Consider the following 17,693-nt stretch of genomic DNA (forward strand, 5'->3'; position numbering starts at 1 on the left):
TTTTTTTCATTTTTCAAAAAGCACTTGTAAATCATAAGCCTTTGGTTAACTGTGAGTATATAACTGAGCTTTGGGAGATGAATCATGAAGTCTGGGCAGTAACCTAATTTATTGAACACAATGGCACACACATTGTGTTCTCCCTTACCCTACCACACCCAGAAAAAGGGCCAGTATACAGTCCTTATTTCATTACAAAAACATTTCTTACTTAAAAATACTGCTCCCATTGCAAATATATTAGGGTGTTCAGTCAGGAAAGTTTAACATTCAAACACAGAGGAAAACCAGATGCCATTAGCAATATTTAAAAACCCTAAGATAAAAGACAAAGGAGGTTCTGAAAAATTAATATAGTTGTTTTCCTCACATTTGAGAGTCTAAGAACACTGTCTAAATGTTCTGAAAATTCACATTCGGTATAGCAGATCCAAGACATTTTCTAGAAATATGTGGGAAGCTGGCCAGTTAAATTATTCACACATGCCTTCCCATCTTAAAGCTCAGCCTGCAAGGAGTCTGTTGTATGGCTCCTCTCAATCTCCTCAAGTTTATGATGTTAATATTGGCATTATTATGAACTACCATGTTATGTACCTTTAGGGGCTGGGGAAATCTCTCTAAATTGCAGAAAACTTGAATATTAAATTCATTAATCCTTGGTTATACATGCTTACACATATTTCAGAAGTACATTATTTTTTTTTTCACCCAAAAAGTTTATTTGTCACATTCAAAGTACAAAACCAAAACAAATGTAGACACTGGGCCACATACACACCTATACATCTGTAAGAAGTACATTATTTGAAATATATATGCAACACCCAAAATAGGGCCTCCCCTGGTGGCACAGTGGTTGAGCGCTGGGCTGCGAAGCTGCCCACAGCTTCTGCAGCACCGGTTCGATCCCCGGCCGCCAGCAAGGGTCCCACATGGCATGCAGACCTCTCTTGCCGCACCCGCTGCTCCCCTCAGCAGCGTATTTCGCCAGTCTGCCTGTTCTGTTCCCCGCTCTGGCTCTGGTGAATTCTCTCACCCTCCCACGCTTCTGACTGTACCCAGTGCTTGTATAAATAAATAAATCTTTAAATAATAATAAAGGAACTATAATAGGAAGAAGAGAGAAAATTGGGGGCTAGTACAAAGGAGAACATATCCCTTCCTCAGCTATGTGTGAACAAATGACTAAATTCTGGCCAAAGAGATATAAACTAGAGTATTACAAGATTCTAGGAAGGTGTTTTAAAAGGAAAGGGAGGGAGTCTTTTTTTCTTGTCCTCCAGTCTGTAATCTGCAACTTAGATATGATGATTACAGCCTCAATAGCCATTAACAACCCTGAAGTTACTTTGAGAATTGCAGATTACAGCACTAGAAAGAGAATGAATTCTCGGAAGACACTGTCAAAATGTCATACCAGTCCTATTTACATTCAGATTTTGTATATACAAGAAGTAAATCTATTTTATTTTTTGATATATACAACCAACCTCAATTCTGATACTGCTAGTTATAAGGAATCAGAAGACTAACTCTCAGTGTTAGAACTTGTCATGGCCCAGGAATGGTAATGATGAGGGTGCTTGGGAATGCATTTTTCTAAGCCCTTATGTGCTAGTAAGTACAATGCTGCTTCTACTTGTTAGAGAAAAAATTGTTAAAAGAAATCAACACTATGAAGTCTAGCAAAAAAGTGCTCAAGCTACATATTCCCTAAGTTTAGACTTTGGCTATGATAGCTTCCATTAAGAGTCCATTAATTCAAAGTTAAGTATTCAATATTCAGTACATTATTATTGATAAAATATGACCAAGTGTGAGGTCCATATTATCTCAATATGCAACATTCTATCTCAAATCACACAGCAATTCTATAAGTTACTCTTCTTACTCATATTTTGCAGATAAAAGAGAAACTAGGCATTTTATATGCTTTAGACCATTTAATCTTCATAACCACTTCTTGAATTAGATACTGTTTTTCCATTCCACAGGTGCAGATTCTAAATATTACAGAGGTTAAGGAGTTTGCTCAAGGTCACCTCACAAGTGACTATTAGGATTCAAATTCTGGGCTTTTAAAATTCCAAAGTTCATGTTTTTATTTTTATGCTTCACTAGATACTGGGAAAACAGAGAGACAAATGTAGACATCATCATGAAATAATCCACTCACCAGTAGCGAGGCACAAATAAACTAGAACTGGGTAAGGACATCCAACAGCTCTTCAACAAATATCTGTTAAATGAATGGGAAAAGGTCAGACAAGAAAAACCGGGTCTGTAAGGCTATATGGAGGAAGTGAAGATGCGGGTAGCGAAAGCAATGATTAGGTCATGACGGGGCCTATAAACCACAATAAAAAGTTTTGAGCTTTCCACTGAAAACACTGAAGAATCACCAAAAGCTGTAAGTCCAGGGAGGTTGAATAGAACAATATGGATTTAGAAATGATTGACAACAGGTGTCATCTACTGATGGGTTTTGAGGTTAAGAAGACCACTGAGTGAAGCTTCAGAATGAATTTATCCTATAAATCAAGGGAACCTCAGTGTAGGGCAGGAATACCCAGAGGAGACTGGGGAGAATTTATAAGGGTAGAATTGAAGACTTGATAATGAGGTGCCATTCTTTCCATCTCTGGCCGCTCAGTGAGAGGAGCCACCACCATGTCTGTGCATCTCCAATGGATGATCAGTTGAAACTGCTCCAGTTTCCTCATCAAGAGGAACAAGCAGATGTACAGTATTGAACTCAACAATCCCGAGACCTGCTACTCCTTCCACTACAACTTGCTGACTCACCAAAAGACTGTGGGCATGCAGCCAGCCAAGGGAAAGATGTGGTGATGGTCATGAATCAAGATCTGGCCAGTGAAAACCCACCACCTATGTGTGGCCCATGAGCCACAAGAAGGCCCAGGCCACTCTCAACAGCGGCTGGTATGACCTGATATGTAAATCAAGTACCGCTGCGACCTACACACGGGTGTCATGAGCAGGGCGAGTGCCATCCTGCACAGCCAGAAGCCGGTGATGGTAAAGAGGAAGAGGACCCACCCCACCAAGAACTTCTGGGTACACCCCAAACCCCACACACACCCAAGCCATAAAGATGTTAGCCAATTCTGAATGAGTATGTCTGCTGCAAGAAAGTTCCAATTGCCTGAGTCAGGTAAAAGGCAATGTTATCAGAAGGATGGCAGCTTTGGGTCATAATATGGGGAAGCTGATGAGATTTATTTCTGACTGTGAGGAAGGTGCTACAATACTTGTTGTACCTACATGGGACAGGGTTAGGGGGTGGAGGGTGGGAGAAGGGACAGAATGGTAGACAGGCAATGAAAGCAGCTGCCACGGAAGTCAGGCAGTAAGCCAAAGAAAGGAAGACAGCTGTGAGAGTGACAAAAGCAGCAACGAGCGAGTCAGGCAGGAGACATCTGACAAGCATAGGAAGTTGTAATAGGTGGGTGTTGATGAGAAGGAAATTGATATATGCCACCAAGAAGGGTGGAGTAGGACAGCACTGAATATGTGCCAGTGAGAAAAAGCAGGTTGAAAAACTGCTGGTAGGCCTCTGAGGAAGTCCTAGGATACCAGAAATCAACTTACAGGTTTTCTCTTGAGAAAGGGAATGTGATAGAGTGGTTGGTCCAAAATAAAGGAAGAGGACCACCTAAAGTTAGCAGGGGTCTGAGGCCCTGGAGAGGTGCTCAGTTCCACAGGTGAAATTATGTAGATAATGAAATGGGATGACTAAGGCTATTAAATAGATTGTTAAATTCTATTGACTTTTATATCTACCTAAAGCAAGATTCAGTCTAGAGCCTGGAGAAAGATGAACCGGAAGCAAGGAGGTCAATCAGATTATTTAAAAAAATATTCAGTGTAGTTTGGTAAAAATTTATATTGCAGATAAATTAAGACAAAGAACAAGAAGGAGAAACATTTGTTCTGCTCACAGAATACTTTGGAATAAACCAGATATATGAAACTAAAGTAGTGTACAGTGTATATACATAAAAGCCATGAAAAATTCTGAAAAATAATAAAATGGGAGAAATCAATGTTAAGGTTTAGAATATAGTGACCATAATTAAGACCATAATTAAACAAGAGGATAAATACACAGAGGTATGAATAAAATAGAGAACTAGAGACAAATACTAATAAGCCCAAATAATTTTTCATTAAAGTACAAAAAAATTCAAAGGAGGAGGTATAACCTTTTTAACAAGTTGTTGAGAAACCTGCAAAAGATTATCAAAAATCTTTGCATAAAAGATAACATTATAAAACTCTTAGAAGAAAAATTTAGGGGGAAAAGTACTATCTGTTCATGATAACACATTTGACAATGATTTCAATATTACACCAAAGGCACAGGCAACGACTAAACAAATTAGATAAGTTGGACTTATTTAAAAATGTCTGTGCATTAAAGGATGCTAGAATATAAAGAGAATAAACAATATAAATAGAATATAAAGGGAATCCACAGATGGGAGAAAGTATGTACAAATCATCAATCTGATAAGGGACCAAAAGCCAGAACATAGACATAACTCCTACAACTAATAACCAAAAAACAAATCAAATTAAAAAATGGGTAAAGGGGCCTCCCCTGGTGGCGCAGCGGTTGAGTGCTGGGCTGTGAGGCTGCCCGCAGCCTCTGTAGCACCCGGTTCAATCCCCGGCCACCGGGCGAGGGTGCCACATGGCGCGACAGACCTCTCTTGCCACACCCGCTGCTCCCCTCAGCAGTGTATTTCGTCACTCTGCCTGTTCTGTTCCCCGCTCTGGCTCGGGTGAATTCTCTCACCCTCCCGCGCTTCTGACTGTACCCAGTGCTTATATAAATAAATCAATCTAAAAAAAAAAAAAAAAGGGTAAAGAACTTGCATAGACATTTCTACAAAACAGTTACAGTCAATAAACACAAGAAAAGATGATTAATATCACTAATTAGGGAAATGCATATCAAAACCATACTGAGATACTACTTCACACCCATTAGATTGGATGTTATAAAAAAACAAAAAACAAACCAAAAAACCCCACAAAGTAGCAAGCATCCAAATGGATGAGGATAAATTTGAAGCCTTGTGCACTGCTGGTGGGAATGTAAAAGGGTGCAGTTGTTGTAAAAAACAGGATGGTGATTCCTCAAAAAATTAACCAGAATTGGGCCTCCCCCCGGTGGCGCAGCGGTTGAGCGCTGGGTTGCGTAGCTGCCCGCGGCCTCTGCGGCTCCGGTTCGATCCCCGGCTGCTTCCCGGCCACCAGAGGAGGGTCCCACATGGCGTGCAGACCTCTCCTGCCGCCCGCTGCTCCCCTCAGCAGTGTACTTCGGTCCTTCTGCCTGCTCTGCTCCCCGCTCTGGATTTGGTGAATTCTCTCACCCTCCCGCACTTCTGACTGTACCCAGTGCATGTATAAACAAACAAACAAACAAACAAATAAATAAATAAAACATGCCTCTATAAAAAAAAAAAATTAACCAGAATTACCATATGAAACAACAATTCCATTTCTGGGTATACACCCAAAAGAACTGAAAACTGGGACTCAGTTTTTTGTATACCCATGTTCACAGTAGCATTATTCAGAACAGCCAAAAGGTAGAAGCAAGCTAAGTGTGCACTGACAGATGAATAAACAAAAATGTTATTAGACACACATACACACACCAGAGTATTATTCAGCCTTGAAAAGGAAATTCTGACACCTTCTATCACACAGATGACCCTTGAGGGCCAGTTAAGTCAATCACAAGAAGACAAATAGTGCATGATTTCATCTATATGAAGTATACCAAGTAATCAAATTTATAGAATCTATTGGGGGGTGGGAAAGAAAGAAACGAAGTTATTGTTTAAAGACTACAGAGTTTCATTTGGGAAGACAGAAAAGTTTCAGAGATGGACAGTGCTAATTGTTACCCAACAGTATGAAAAAATACCATAGAATTATACAATTAAAATTGGTTAAAATGGTAAATTTTATGTTAGCTATATTTAGCCACAATTTTTAAAAATGGTAAGTCCACAGACTGGGGGAAATATTTTCAAAGCATTGACCTATAAATATAGGTTTGGTATTCAGATATATAAAGAACTATCAACACTCAAAAAGAAGAAAAGCATGCCGATAAAATAATGGGTAAAAGATTTTTTTTTTTTTTTATAGAGGCATGTTTTATTTATTTATTTGTTTGTTTTTGTTTTGTTTATACATGCACTGGGTACAGTCAGAAGCGCGGGAGGGTGAGAGAATTCACCAGAGCCAGAGCAGGGAGCAGAGCATGGGTAAAAGATTTGAACAAGTATTTTCACCAAAGAAGGCAGAAATGCACAAAGATGTTGTAAGTCATGAATCATGAGGGAAATGTAAAATAAGACACAAGATACTGTAAGATCCCAATAAAGTGCCTAAAATAAACAGATCAATAATATCATGTGTTGTCAAGGATACTGGAAAATTAGAACCCCCCACACTGATGGTGGAAATGTAAAATGGTATACCCACTTTGGAAAATTGTTTATCAGCTTCTTAAAAATTTAAACATAGGACCTCCCCGGTGGCGCAGGCGGCTGAACGCAGCGCTATGAAGCTGTCCGCAGCCTCTGCAGTGCTGGTTTGATCCCCATTGGCCTTGGAGCAACCCACATGGTGAGCGGACCTCTCCTGTCTCGCCCGCTGCTCCCCTCAGAAGTGTACTTCATCAGTCTGCCTGTTCTGTTCCCCACTCTGTCTCTGGTGGATCCTCTCACCTTCCCGCGCATCTGGCCTGTACCCCTGCTCTTGTATAAATAAAAAATAAATCTTTAAAAAAAAATTTAAACATATATCTACCATAGGATCTAGCCATTCTACTTTTGGATACAGTAAATATAATTACCCATTAGAACAAGAAATATGTATCTATGTACCAGTTCTGTACACTAATGCTCATGGAAACTTTATTTGTAAAAGTCAAAAACTGGCAACAACCCAAATGTCCATCAATGGATGAATGGATAACCAAATTCTGGTATATCCATATAGTGGCTATCTCAGAAATGAACTACTGATATACACAACATGGATGAATCTAAAAATAATTTAGCTGAGTAAAAGCAGCAAGACAAAAGAGAGTACAGATACTGGTTTTAAAACATAGGTTTAAAGTAAAAAAAGAAGCATAGGTTTTATTCTTCAGGCATGGTGAGACCAATAAATAGGATGGCTGTCACTGAAAGGAAAGTTTGCTAGTTTGTTACTCACGGCTCCCAAGAAGAGGCGGCAAGCCACGCCACACAGGGACCACACATGTGGAGGGACCAGGATTGGTCAGAGGTAGCGGGAGTGAGGGGGAAATGTGACCAAGAAACTTTACTGTAGTTTCTACAGGAAAAAATAGGCAGGGTAAACAATATTAGGATTAGCTAATCTGAATATTATCACTGGGGACTCCGGGGTTTAGGGGCTGTTCCTAATTGCCTGGTAACAAGTCCTGGGGTGAATCACACTGGTGGATCGTGACCCAGAATATGAGAGCCCAATAAAGGAGGTGGTTGGGGTATGGGTTCTAGATTGGCTGTTTTGTATATGAAAGGCTTACAAACAGGTGAGTTGTTTACATTCTCTAGAAACTGGCTAACCTGGGCAGTCTCTACAGGGCTAGCAAGGCTCCGGATGTCAAAGCATCAGAAAGACAGTTACATAATAATGCATGACTTCACTTATATAAAATCCTAGAAAACACACACTTTCTTTAGTGACAGAAAATAGATCAGTGAAGACTTAGGGACAGAGTAGTGGTCAGGGGCAAGATGAAAAGATTACAAAGTATCAATGCATTTTGGAGGGTGATGATTATGTTCACACTCTACCTACTGTGGTAATAGTTCTGATGCCATCAAAACTTCCTGAATTTTACACTTTAAATGTATCCAAGTTTATTGTATATGTCAATTTTAAAGTTGTTTTAAAATTATAGGAATAGCCAATAATAAATACAATAAAAAGAAACAGACAAAAAAATTAAACAAGGCCACTGGATTTTTTGGTTAAAATAACAACAGATAAAAAGAGAAGGTACAAAAGAATATTATTTAGGAAAAGTGGAAATAACTACAGATATAGCAAATAAAAAAGACTTAAAACTATAGGCAAAAACACTGAAAAATCAAAAAAATGAACAAATCTCTAGAAAAACAGAACTTAAAACTATGTTGGGAAGAAAAATCTGACTATTCTTATAAATCTCAAAGAAACTGAAACAGAAACTAAAATTTTTCCCACAAAGAAAAGATGACCCTGATGATACATGAGACAGAAGAGGGAAAACCTCTCAGTTCCTTCTAAGAGGTAAATGAAACCTGACACTAAAGTTGGACAATTTTATTCTTATAAGTAAGGAAATTATAGCCCACTTTCGCTCAATAATATAGATTCAAAATATTAACAAAATATTAACACACTGGTACACAAAAATGATAATCCATGATCAATCTGAGTTTACCCAAGGTGTACAATATATTTTACACTTGTTGTTAGCCAAAAAGCTGAGAAGCAAAGTACAAGCTATTTTAATATAAAACCTCTATACAGAACTCACCCATATTAAGTAAAAAAAAATCAGAATCATTTCAATTGATGAAAAAACACAAGAATACATGATTTTAAAAAGGGGGACTTTTTAATTAGTAATAAAAAAAACTTCCTTAAGCAGATGAAACAAGTTATTTTAAAACAATAACATTACACAATTATCTTTAATAGGGAAATATTGAAAGCATTCCCTTGGGGCCTCCCGGGTGGCACAGCGGTTGAGTGCTGGGTTGCGAAGCTGCCCGCAGCTTCTGCAGCGCTGGTTCGATCCCCGGCTGCTCCCGGCCACCGGAGGAAGGTCCCACATGGCGCGCAGACCTCTCCTGCCGCCCGCTGCTCCCCTCAGCAGTGTACTTCGGTCCTTTTGCCTGCTCTGCTCCCCGCTCTGGTGACTTCTCTCACCCTCCCGCGCTTCTGACTGTACCCAGTGCATGTATAAATAAATAAATAAATCTTAAAAAAAAAAAAAGAAAAAAGAAAGCATTCCCTTTAAAAATTGGAACCCATTATTACTTCTATTCAATAATATTCAAAGAGGTTTTGGCCTTATCATAAGATAAGAAAATCATTAAATTAGATAGGATAAAATCATTTCAGAAAATGATTGTTTACATAGAAAACCTAGGCAAATTATCAGAAATAATATGGAGGTTACCAAGGTGATTAGAGATGGGATTTTTATATCTTAGCAAAAATAGTGACAGATTTGCATTCAGGAAAGGGCTGACTGGTTTGTTAGGTTAAGAGAGACTTAATCTTGTTCAAATGCTGAGAATAAGGAATCAGGAGGGAAGGAAAGCAAGATACATAAGATAGGAAGAGATACGGGAAACAGAAAAGTGAGGAGCTTCAATCTGACATCTTCAAGATTTCCTGTGAAATATGTAGCAAAATCAAAGGCTAAAAAGTGGGAGATAAAGTTTTAAGATCAAAAAGACTAAGACTGCTATTGCAGAAAATGCAAGCGCTGACACTGGCCAGCTCTGGAGGCCCAAGTAAGATGAGACCTATTTTTTAAAGAATTCTTTTCTAGAAAAATGTTCTAAGCACTGCTCAAGTAAATGTAACAGAACTATATGCAATAGGGTAGAGTACTGACAATAGAATAGCTGACTTGGCACCTCCACGGTGGCGCAGTGGGTTGAGTACAGTGCTGTGAAGCTGTCCACAGCCTCTGCAGCACAGGCTCGATTCCCAGCCGGCCAGGGAGATTCCCACATGGCACAGCAGATCTCTCCTAATGTGCCCGCTGCTCCCCTCAGCAAGTGCTTTCGGTCTGTCTGCCTGTTCTGCTCCCCACTCTGTCTCTGGTGAATCCTCCTATGCCTCTGGCCTGTACCCCAGCTGTTGTATAAATAAAAAATAAATCTTTTAAAATAAAAAAAAGAACAGCTAAATTGCTGAACCAAAGGCTAGGCAGGACTTATTAGGAAAGGAAGGCAGATATTAAAGATGACAAAACAAAATACTGGTCTTAACTGATAGAGAATATTTTCTAGTTCTTACAGAGAGTAAATAAGCTGGAAGACTGAGAGATTAACTTTATCAAAAGTTTTGAAATCTAGTCATAATGCCAGTAAAACACAAATCCTTTACTACTCCTCAGATTATGTCACAGTGTGCTAAATACTTAGCCTTCAATGTCTCATGCTTATTTTCCTCCTCTACACAAAGGACAGGAAAAGTGTTTTCCCACAGGTAAAAGTTTAAAAACTATTTTGGTTTTAAAAATAGATGACTGGATCAAGAAGATGTGGTACATATACACCATGGAATATTACTCAGCATTCAAAAAAGATAAACACATGCAATTTGCAGCAACATGGATGGCGCTGGAAGGGATCATGCTCAGCGAAATAAGCCAAAAAGAAAAAGAAAAATACCGGATGGTCTCACTCATAGCAGGAATCTAGAAAACTTAAATAAGGGACCAGGAAAATGAATAGCTATAAGAAAGTGAAAATCAAAATCAATAAAAAACTATGAAACAGAGACACTTTTTGGGGGGTGGGGGGCGGGAGGGGAGGGATTGGGGTCAGAATGGGGGGGTTGCAATTGTATGGGGAATATAAAAATAAAATTTATTATTAAAAAATAAATAAATAAATAAATAAAATAAAAATACTTTTGCTAATTTCAAAAAAAAACTATTTTGGTTTTATATTCTTTTTATAAAGTTAATTATGCATATGTAGTCATTGGAAACATTCATTAACCTATCAAATTGATTAGTCAGAAAGTAGAGGCAAATTTTACATATAACTTTAATAAAAACACTTTTTAAACTCTGCACTAATTAATTGGGCAAAAATTAAGTTGCAAGTTACTGTATCTATTAGACGCTGGTGAACATTAACTTTATAGCTAATGACACCAATCAATACTGAAATCTCCTATCTGTTCATATAGTCAGTGTCTGCAAAGAGTTCCTGCTGAACTATAAACAGTGCAGCATGTACTCTACGAAAGAGTCCATGAGACAGGCACAGCGGGCGGGCGGGGTGGGGTGGTGTTAATCCTTTCACAATGCCTGCGGAGAGTCTGGCAGCGATAAAGCCTAGAAAACTCATGAAAGGCCCTTTTATAACCAGGATGAATGTGGAGCACAAAAGCAGAGTCAGATGACCTACTTAAATCTGCTTTTACTGATGACAATTCTTATTCCAGATTAGTCTCTTTCTAGAAAAAGAAAACCTTACATAATGGTTGGAAAATTAAGATACAGGGAGTATAACTCTACTAAGTTCCAATTTTTCACTCTCAAATATCAGCTCAAGACCAAACGTCTGTGACCAAGGACAGAATGCACTTCACAAGGCACTGAGAGGTATGCTCTTGTTTATCTCAATATGATAATGTGTTCTCTGACTGTTCTGCTTTGAGGAAATTTAAGTTCGATAACCCATCAATCAGATCAGAAGTTTAGGCTAATAATATTATGAAGGGAAATAGTTTCTTAATCTCTTCCTGGAATTTATAGAGAGCAAGTGGATGATAAACATGTCTTGTAAGGTAAGGACAGTCCTAAATTTCTTCAAAGCAAGGAACAACTCATTTGCCCATTTGTTCCACTAGGTTCTTGTCTTGGACCAACTGGTGACGCGAGAGAGAAGATCCTACCCTCAAGGAACTCACTTCTCAAGTGTTTTTCTCATGTTAATAAAACTCTTATCATCCAGAAAGTAGGTGAACATGGAGCTTCTTTATTTTGATTGATTTAATCTCCATCCTTTACAATGAGGAGCAACTCAGAAATTTTTTTTAAAAGATTTATTTACTCACGCATAGAAGAACCGGGGTACAGGCCAGAGGTGCGGGGGTGGGGGTGGGGGTGAAAGGACTCACCAGAGACAGTGGGAAACAGAACAGGTGGAATGACTGAAATACACTGCTAAGGGGAGCAGCGGGCGGGTGAGACAGGAGAGGTCTGCTGCACCATGTGGGTTGCTCCCTGGCTGGCTGAGGATTGAACTGGTGCTGCAGAGGCTGCGGACAGCCTCACAGGTTGTATCTTAACTCCTTGCGCCACCAGGGAGGTCCCAACATGGCAAATTTTTATCTCATTCTTCCTTTCTATAATTTCATGTAAAAAATCCTCTATTTTCATTTTGCCATATCATCAAGTACTTACAAAATGCTTACCACAAGTGCCAAACTGAGCAAACACTTGTGAGGAATATTAAGAAACTTGACACAGACACTCTCCCATGTACTCCATTCACCACTTCCTATCCCATTTTCATGTTTGTCCTCCCCATCCGCCCCACTCATCTTCCCTCCCTTTCATCTAAACAAAGAATTAGGTAGCTAGTCCAAGATCACAGAGCTCAATCTGGAGTCTAGATTCACTAATCTTCCCAAAGGGAAATGGGAGAAAAGTGGTGGGAAAGGTCGATGTTTCCCAGAACTTATTAATAGAGTTCTAAATCAATCTTAACCCCCTTCACTTATTCTAGTTGCCACTGTCTGATAGGCTGTTTCTGTTTAGAAGCTTCTGGTCCCAGCTCTCTCACACCAGCAAGGTCTCAGCTTAAACAAAATCTGCCCTGGTTAGCTATGGTAATAACACTCCCAACTTCTCCCCACTCCCAATATTCACTACCATGGCAGCCAATTTATTGCTTTCACAAAACTAACCTGCATATTCACCTACAAATTATAATCAAGACTGTGCTCAATGAGAATGAAAACCATGTCCGCTCTACTCATAGGACATAATCTGTACCTAGCAAAGTGTCCCACACATAGTAGATATCCTCATCAACTTGCCCCTGTAGGAACTGTAGTTTTGCTTAAAAGCACCCCAGTCTCTGAAACTGAATTAAAATTATTCAAGACATGTAGGTAAGATCAGAAACAAACGTAAATCATCTATAGAAAGAAGATATCGGGCCTGCCTGGTGGTACAAGGGATTAAGTCATAGCACTATGAAGCCATCTGTAGCCTCTGCAGTACGAGTTCGATCCCCAGTCAGGGAGCTACCCACATGGTGCAACAGACCTCTCCTGATTCGCCTGCTGCTCCCCTTAGCAGTGTATTTCAGTTAATCTGCCTGTTCTGTTCCCCACTCTGTCTCTGGTGAATCCTCTCACCACCACACTTCTGACCTATACCCCAGTTCTTGTATGCATAAATAAATCTTTAAAATGAAGAAAGAAAGGAGATATCACCTTAGATCTCAAATTATTTCTAAAAGCAATTTTGGAAATACAAAGTCTGGGCCATGAATTGATAACATGAGAATCACAGAAAACAGGCAAGAACAGTAGCACAGCATTAAGGACTTTGGTCAAGAATCAATGTTATGTGTATATAAAAATGCAATGGCATTTGCAGCAACATGGCTGGAGCTGGAAGGGATTATGCTCAATGAAATAAGCCAGAAAGAAAAAGAAAAATATCGGATGGTTTCATTCACAGGAGGGATGTAGAGGAACCAAATAAGGGGTTAGGAAAAAAAATAACTATAATAAAGTAAAAATCAAAATTAACAGGCAACCATAGATCAGAGACATTCTATGGGGAGGAGAAGGGAGAGGTATCAGGACAGGGGTGGGAAGAGCACAAGGAACTATGGGGATGGTGCACGGGTGAATTGGTGGTGGGAATTTCACAGGAAATCATACATAGTACAAAAATGAAGGATGATGTTTTATATATATATATATGTAAATGCAATGGCAGATCAACAAAATTTCTCAAACTGAGATAATACAATAGCTGAAAGAATAATAGATGGATTAAAGAGGTAAAGAAACAGCTGAATGGAAGATAGGTCAAAAGGAAGTGCCTACACTAACACAGGAGGTGGCAAGACAATGAAAATACAGAAGAGTGGTTAAGGGATAAAGAGAATACAGTGAGATGATCTAATTTATACATAATTTGAGCCTCAGATAAAAGAGAAAAATGTGAGGAAACAAAGGTTGAAAATTCTCCCAAATTAACCAAAGACATCAGAGCCACAGACTGAAGAAGTTCTTAGAACTCTAAGCTAATACATGAAAAGGAAATTTCTAGATTCTCTACAGTAATGCTTATGAAAACCAGAGAAATCTAAAAATCTTGAAAAATAAGTCAGAAGGAAAAAAAAAAAAACACACTATGGTAGACTGCTTGCAAAGATGGCTACAAGAACTCCTTCCATACCTGTACACACATAACTTTTATTTATTTTTTTTAATAGAGGCATGTTTTTTATTTATTTGTTTGTTTGTTTGTTTATACATGCACTGGGTACAGTCAGAAGCGCGGGAGGGTGAGAGAATTTACCAGAGCCAGAGTGGGGAACAGAGCAGGCAGAAGGACCGAAGTACACTGCTGAGGGGAGCAGCGGGCGGCAGGAGAGGTCTGCGCGCCATGTGGGACCCTCCTCCGGTGGCCGGGGAGCAGCCGGGGATTGAACCAGTGCCGCAGAGGCTGCGGGCAGCTTCGCAACCCAGCGCTCAACCGCTGCGCCACCAGGGAGGCCCAACACACATAGCTTTTATATGAGACTCTGGTATACTCCGCCTATCAAAAGGTGAAGTTTATGTCCCCCACCCCTTGAATATGATGAGCTGGACTTGTGATCTGCTTGAACCAATAAAATGCAGCAAAAGTGATGATATGATTTCCAAGTTGACACATCAAAAGACCTTGTAGTTTCTACTTTGCTCTCTGGGAACACTGTGAGGAAGCCCTGCCCACCTCTTTATACAGCAAATAACCAATTACCAGATACATGTTTAAGATGATTTCAGTTCCACATTAACCACTATCTGACTACAGTTCCAATCAAGGCCACTGATGAAATAGTTAACCTAGCACAGACTGCTCATTCACAGATTCATAACCGAAATAGGTAAGCGTCCCTTTAAATAACTAAATTTTGGAATCTTTTGTTATGCAGCAATACAGAAAACATACAGAATGAAGAAATATTTTCAGAAACACAATTAAACTAAACAGCTGACACAATACTGATCTTTAAATATTTTAAGTTTATAGTATTTAAGTTACAGAATATCATAATAATATAAATGCTGTTTATTGGATTCCTAGTTTTAGAGATAATCTATAGACAGTGCATGAAAGGCTTCGTTGTGCTTGGAGGAGAGTTAGCAGAGACTAAAATTTCTACAGGTTAGGGACTCCCTAGTGGGGCAAAGGGGCCCCACTAGTGGGGCATAGACTCCCTAGTGGGGTATAGTTTCAGCACTATGAAGCTATTGCCAGCCACTGCTGGATGAGTTTGATCCCTGGCTAGGGAGCTAACCCACATGGCACAGCAGACCTCTCTTGTCTTACCCACTGCTCCCCTCAGCAGTGTATTTCAATAGATCCACCTGTTCTGCTCCCCACTCTGTCTCTGGTGAATTGTCTCACCCCCCTGCACCTCTGGCCTACACCCCAGCTCTTGTATGCATAAATAGATCTTCAAAAAAAATTTCAACAGGTTAAACTGAAAATTAAGTCTAACAGAGGTAGGGGTGCTAATATCTACCTCACAAAATAGGAGAGTTAAGAAATACTGCTGAAAACCGACAACAAAACAAGAGGTTCAAGAGCACTACTCATAGAAAGTTATCTAACTTCTTATGGGATGAATTGCATCCTTACCCCCAAACCCTCAAAGATGTTAAAGTCCTAACCCCAAGTTACGATTCGGGGTGAACATGATCTTACTTGGCAACACAGATTTTGCAGATGACCAAGATAAGATGGGTGGACCCCAGTGCAATATTACTAATATACTTATAAAAAGGAAAAATTTGGCTAGAGATACACACGCTTACAGGGAAATGAAGTAAGGACATGGGGAGAATGCCATCTACCTGGCAAAGAATGTCTGGGCTTATCAAACTAGGGAAGAGGTAAGAACAGATTCCTCCTTCAGCCCTCTGAAGCAATCAACTCTGCTGACACCTTGATTCTGGACTTCTAGTCTCTAGAACTGTGAAACAATAAATTTATGTTGTTTAAACATAAACATTTGTGGTACTTTGTTATAGTAGTCTTGGGAAACTAATACACAGCAGAAAGACAAAAAAATAAAGCATACAACAAATGGGCCAGGTGATGGTATGAGGTTAATTTTCATCATTCATATTAGCCTAAAATTGTAAGGAGTTGAATATTTAAAAGGTTAAAAAAAGGCACAGCAATGCAGGTATTATAATCTAGAATTATAGAGGTCATCAAAAAACAGTTCTGAAAACAAAGACTCTCTCAGCACAGTGGAATGGAGAGCTGGAAATTATCTCTGGTTTGTATTCTCTAAGTCTTGTATGTGCATATTACAGTAAGAATTAAAAATTTAAAATCAAATGATAGAAAACACATAGGATAACCTCACTTTTGAAAAGGAAATATGAAGCCCAATATTTAAAATGATCAAAGGATTTGAATAAACATTTCTGCAAAGCAGATAATGAATAACTACATGAAAAGATGCCCAATGTAACAAATTATTAGGAAAATGCAAATCAAAACCACGAGGACACCATTTATACCCATGAGGGTGGCTATTATAAAAAACAATAATAATAATAATTATTGTTGGTAAAGATGTAGACAATCCAGAACCCCTATATGTTGCTAGTAGGGATGTAAAATGGTGCAGCCATTATGGTGGTATATGGTTTATGTATATGACAGCTCCTCAGAAAAACTAGGTATAGAATTAGCATCTGATCCAACATTTTATTTTTTTAATTTTTTTAAAGATTTATTTATTTATATAAGAACCGGGGTACAAGCCAGATGCGTGGGAGGGTAAGAGGATTCACCAGAGACAGAGTGGGGAACAGAACAGGCAGACTGACGAAATACACTGCTGAGGGGAGCAGTGGGCAAGACAGGAGAGGTCTGCTGCGCCATGTGGGTTTCTTCCAGGCTGGCTGAGATCGAACCCATGCTGCAGAGGCTGTGGACAGCTTCACAGTGTGGCGCTCAACCGCCTGAGTTACCAGGGAGGCCCTGATCCAACATTTTAAAGTAATCACTGGGCTAAGAAAGTCCTTTGATTCTGATTCATCACCAAGCTGACAACCACTCTCTAAAAGGGTAATTATAACATTATTAATCATAAAAAATATAAGCTACTCATATAGCTTGGAAATAAAAGGGAAGGGGAGAGAATCTGGTTTTAGCTTTACTCTTTGAGGACCCTAACTTGGGTGGCAGAACATCATCACAGCTATAATCTTGTTGCTCTTACCTTAGTTATTTCAACTGCATCATCCATCAACGCTCATTGGAATTCCATAAATACCCTTTTTAGTTGTGCCACCTGCAACAGAGGACAAAACTTTAGAAAAATGAAACAGTTTTATCTACACCTATGAATTTGTTCCAGGGGAGAGGAATATACTCTAACAAGATTTCTCAATTAGCTGCACTTAATACTCCAAGAGACACAGAACAAAACTCCATTTTAAATAGTAAGCCTGAGTCACTGAAAAGATCCTGAGAATTGAATTTGAGGAGAAATCAGAACTTTCCAGTGAAAACAGGATGAAGTATTGCTGCTCTCTTATCCCAAAACATACTTAAATTATTAAAACATCTTCATTTTTTTTTTAAAGATTTATTTATTTATACAAGCACTGGG

At 39.1% G+C, this 17,693-nt stretch overlaps 1 protein-coding gene across 5 annotated transcripts in view; it reads right to left on the minus strand.

Moving 5' to 3' along the window:
- PTPRA (protein tyrosine phosphatase receptor type A) overlaps nucleotides 1–17,327 on the minus strand; it is a gene marked incomplete at both ends in the record, with an annotated part of 86,424 nt that extends 69,097 nt beyond the window's left edge. For all 5 annotated transcript variants that reach the window (XM_084247061.1, XM_084247058.1, XM_084247055.1 and 2 more), the window contains one exon: nucleotides 17,301–17,327. In XM_084247061.1, coding sequence (XP_084103187.1) covers nucleotides 17,301–17,327 — 27 coding nt within the window. The remainder of the gene's footprint in view (nucleotides 1–17,300) is intronic.
- Between the last annotated feature and the right edge of the window lie 366 nt (nucleotides 17,328–17,693).

This window comes from Talpa europaea (genome assembly GCF_964194135.1).
Source record: "Talpa europaea genome assembly, chromosome: 11".
NCBI classification, from domain to species: Eukaryota; Metazoa; Chordata; class Mammalia; order Eulipotyphla; family Talpidae; genus Talpa; species Talpa europaea.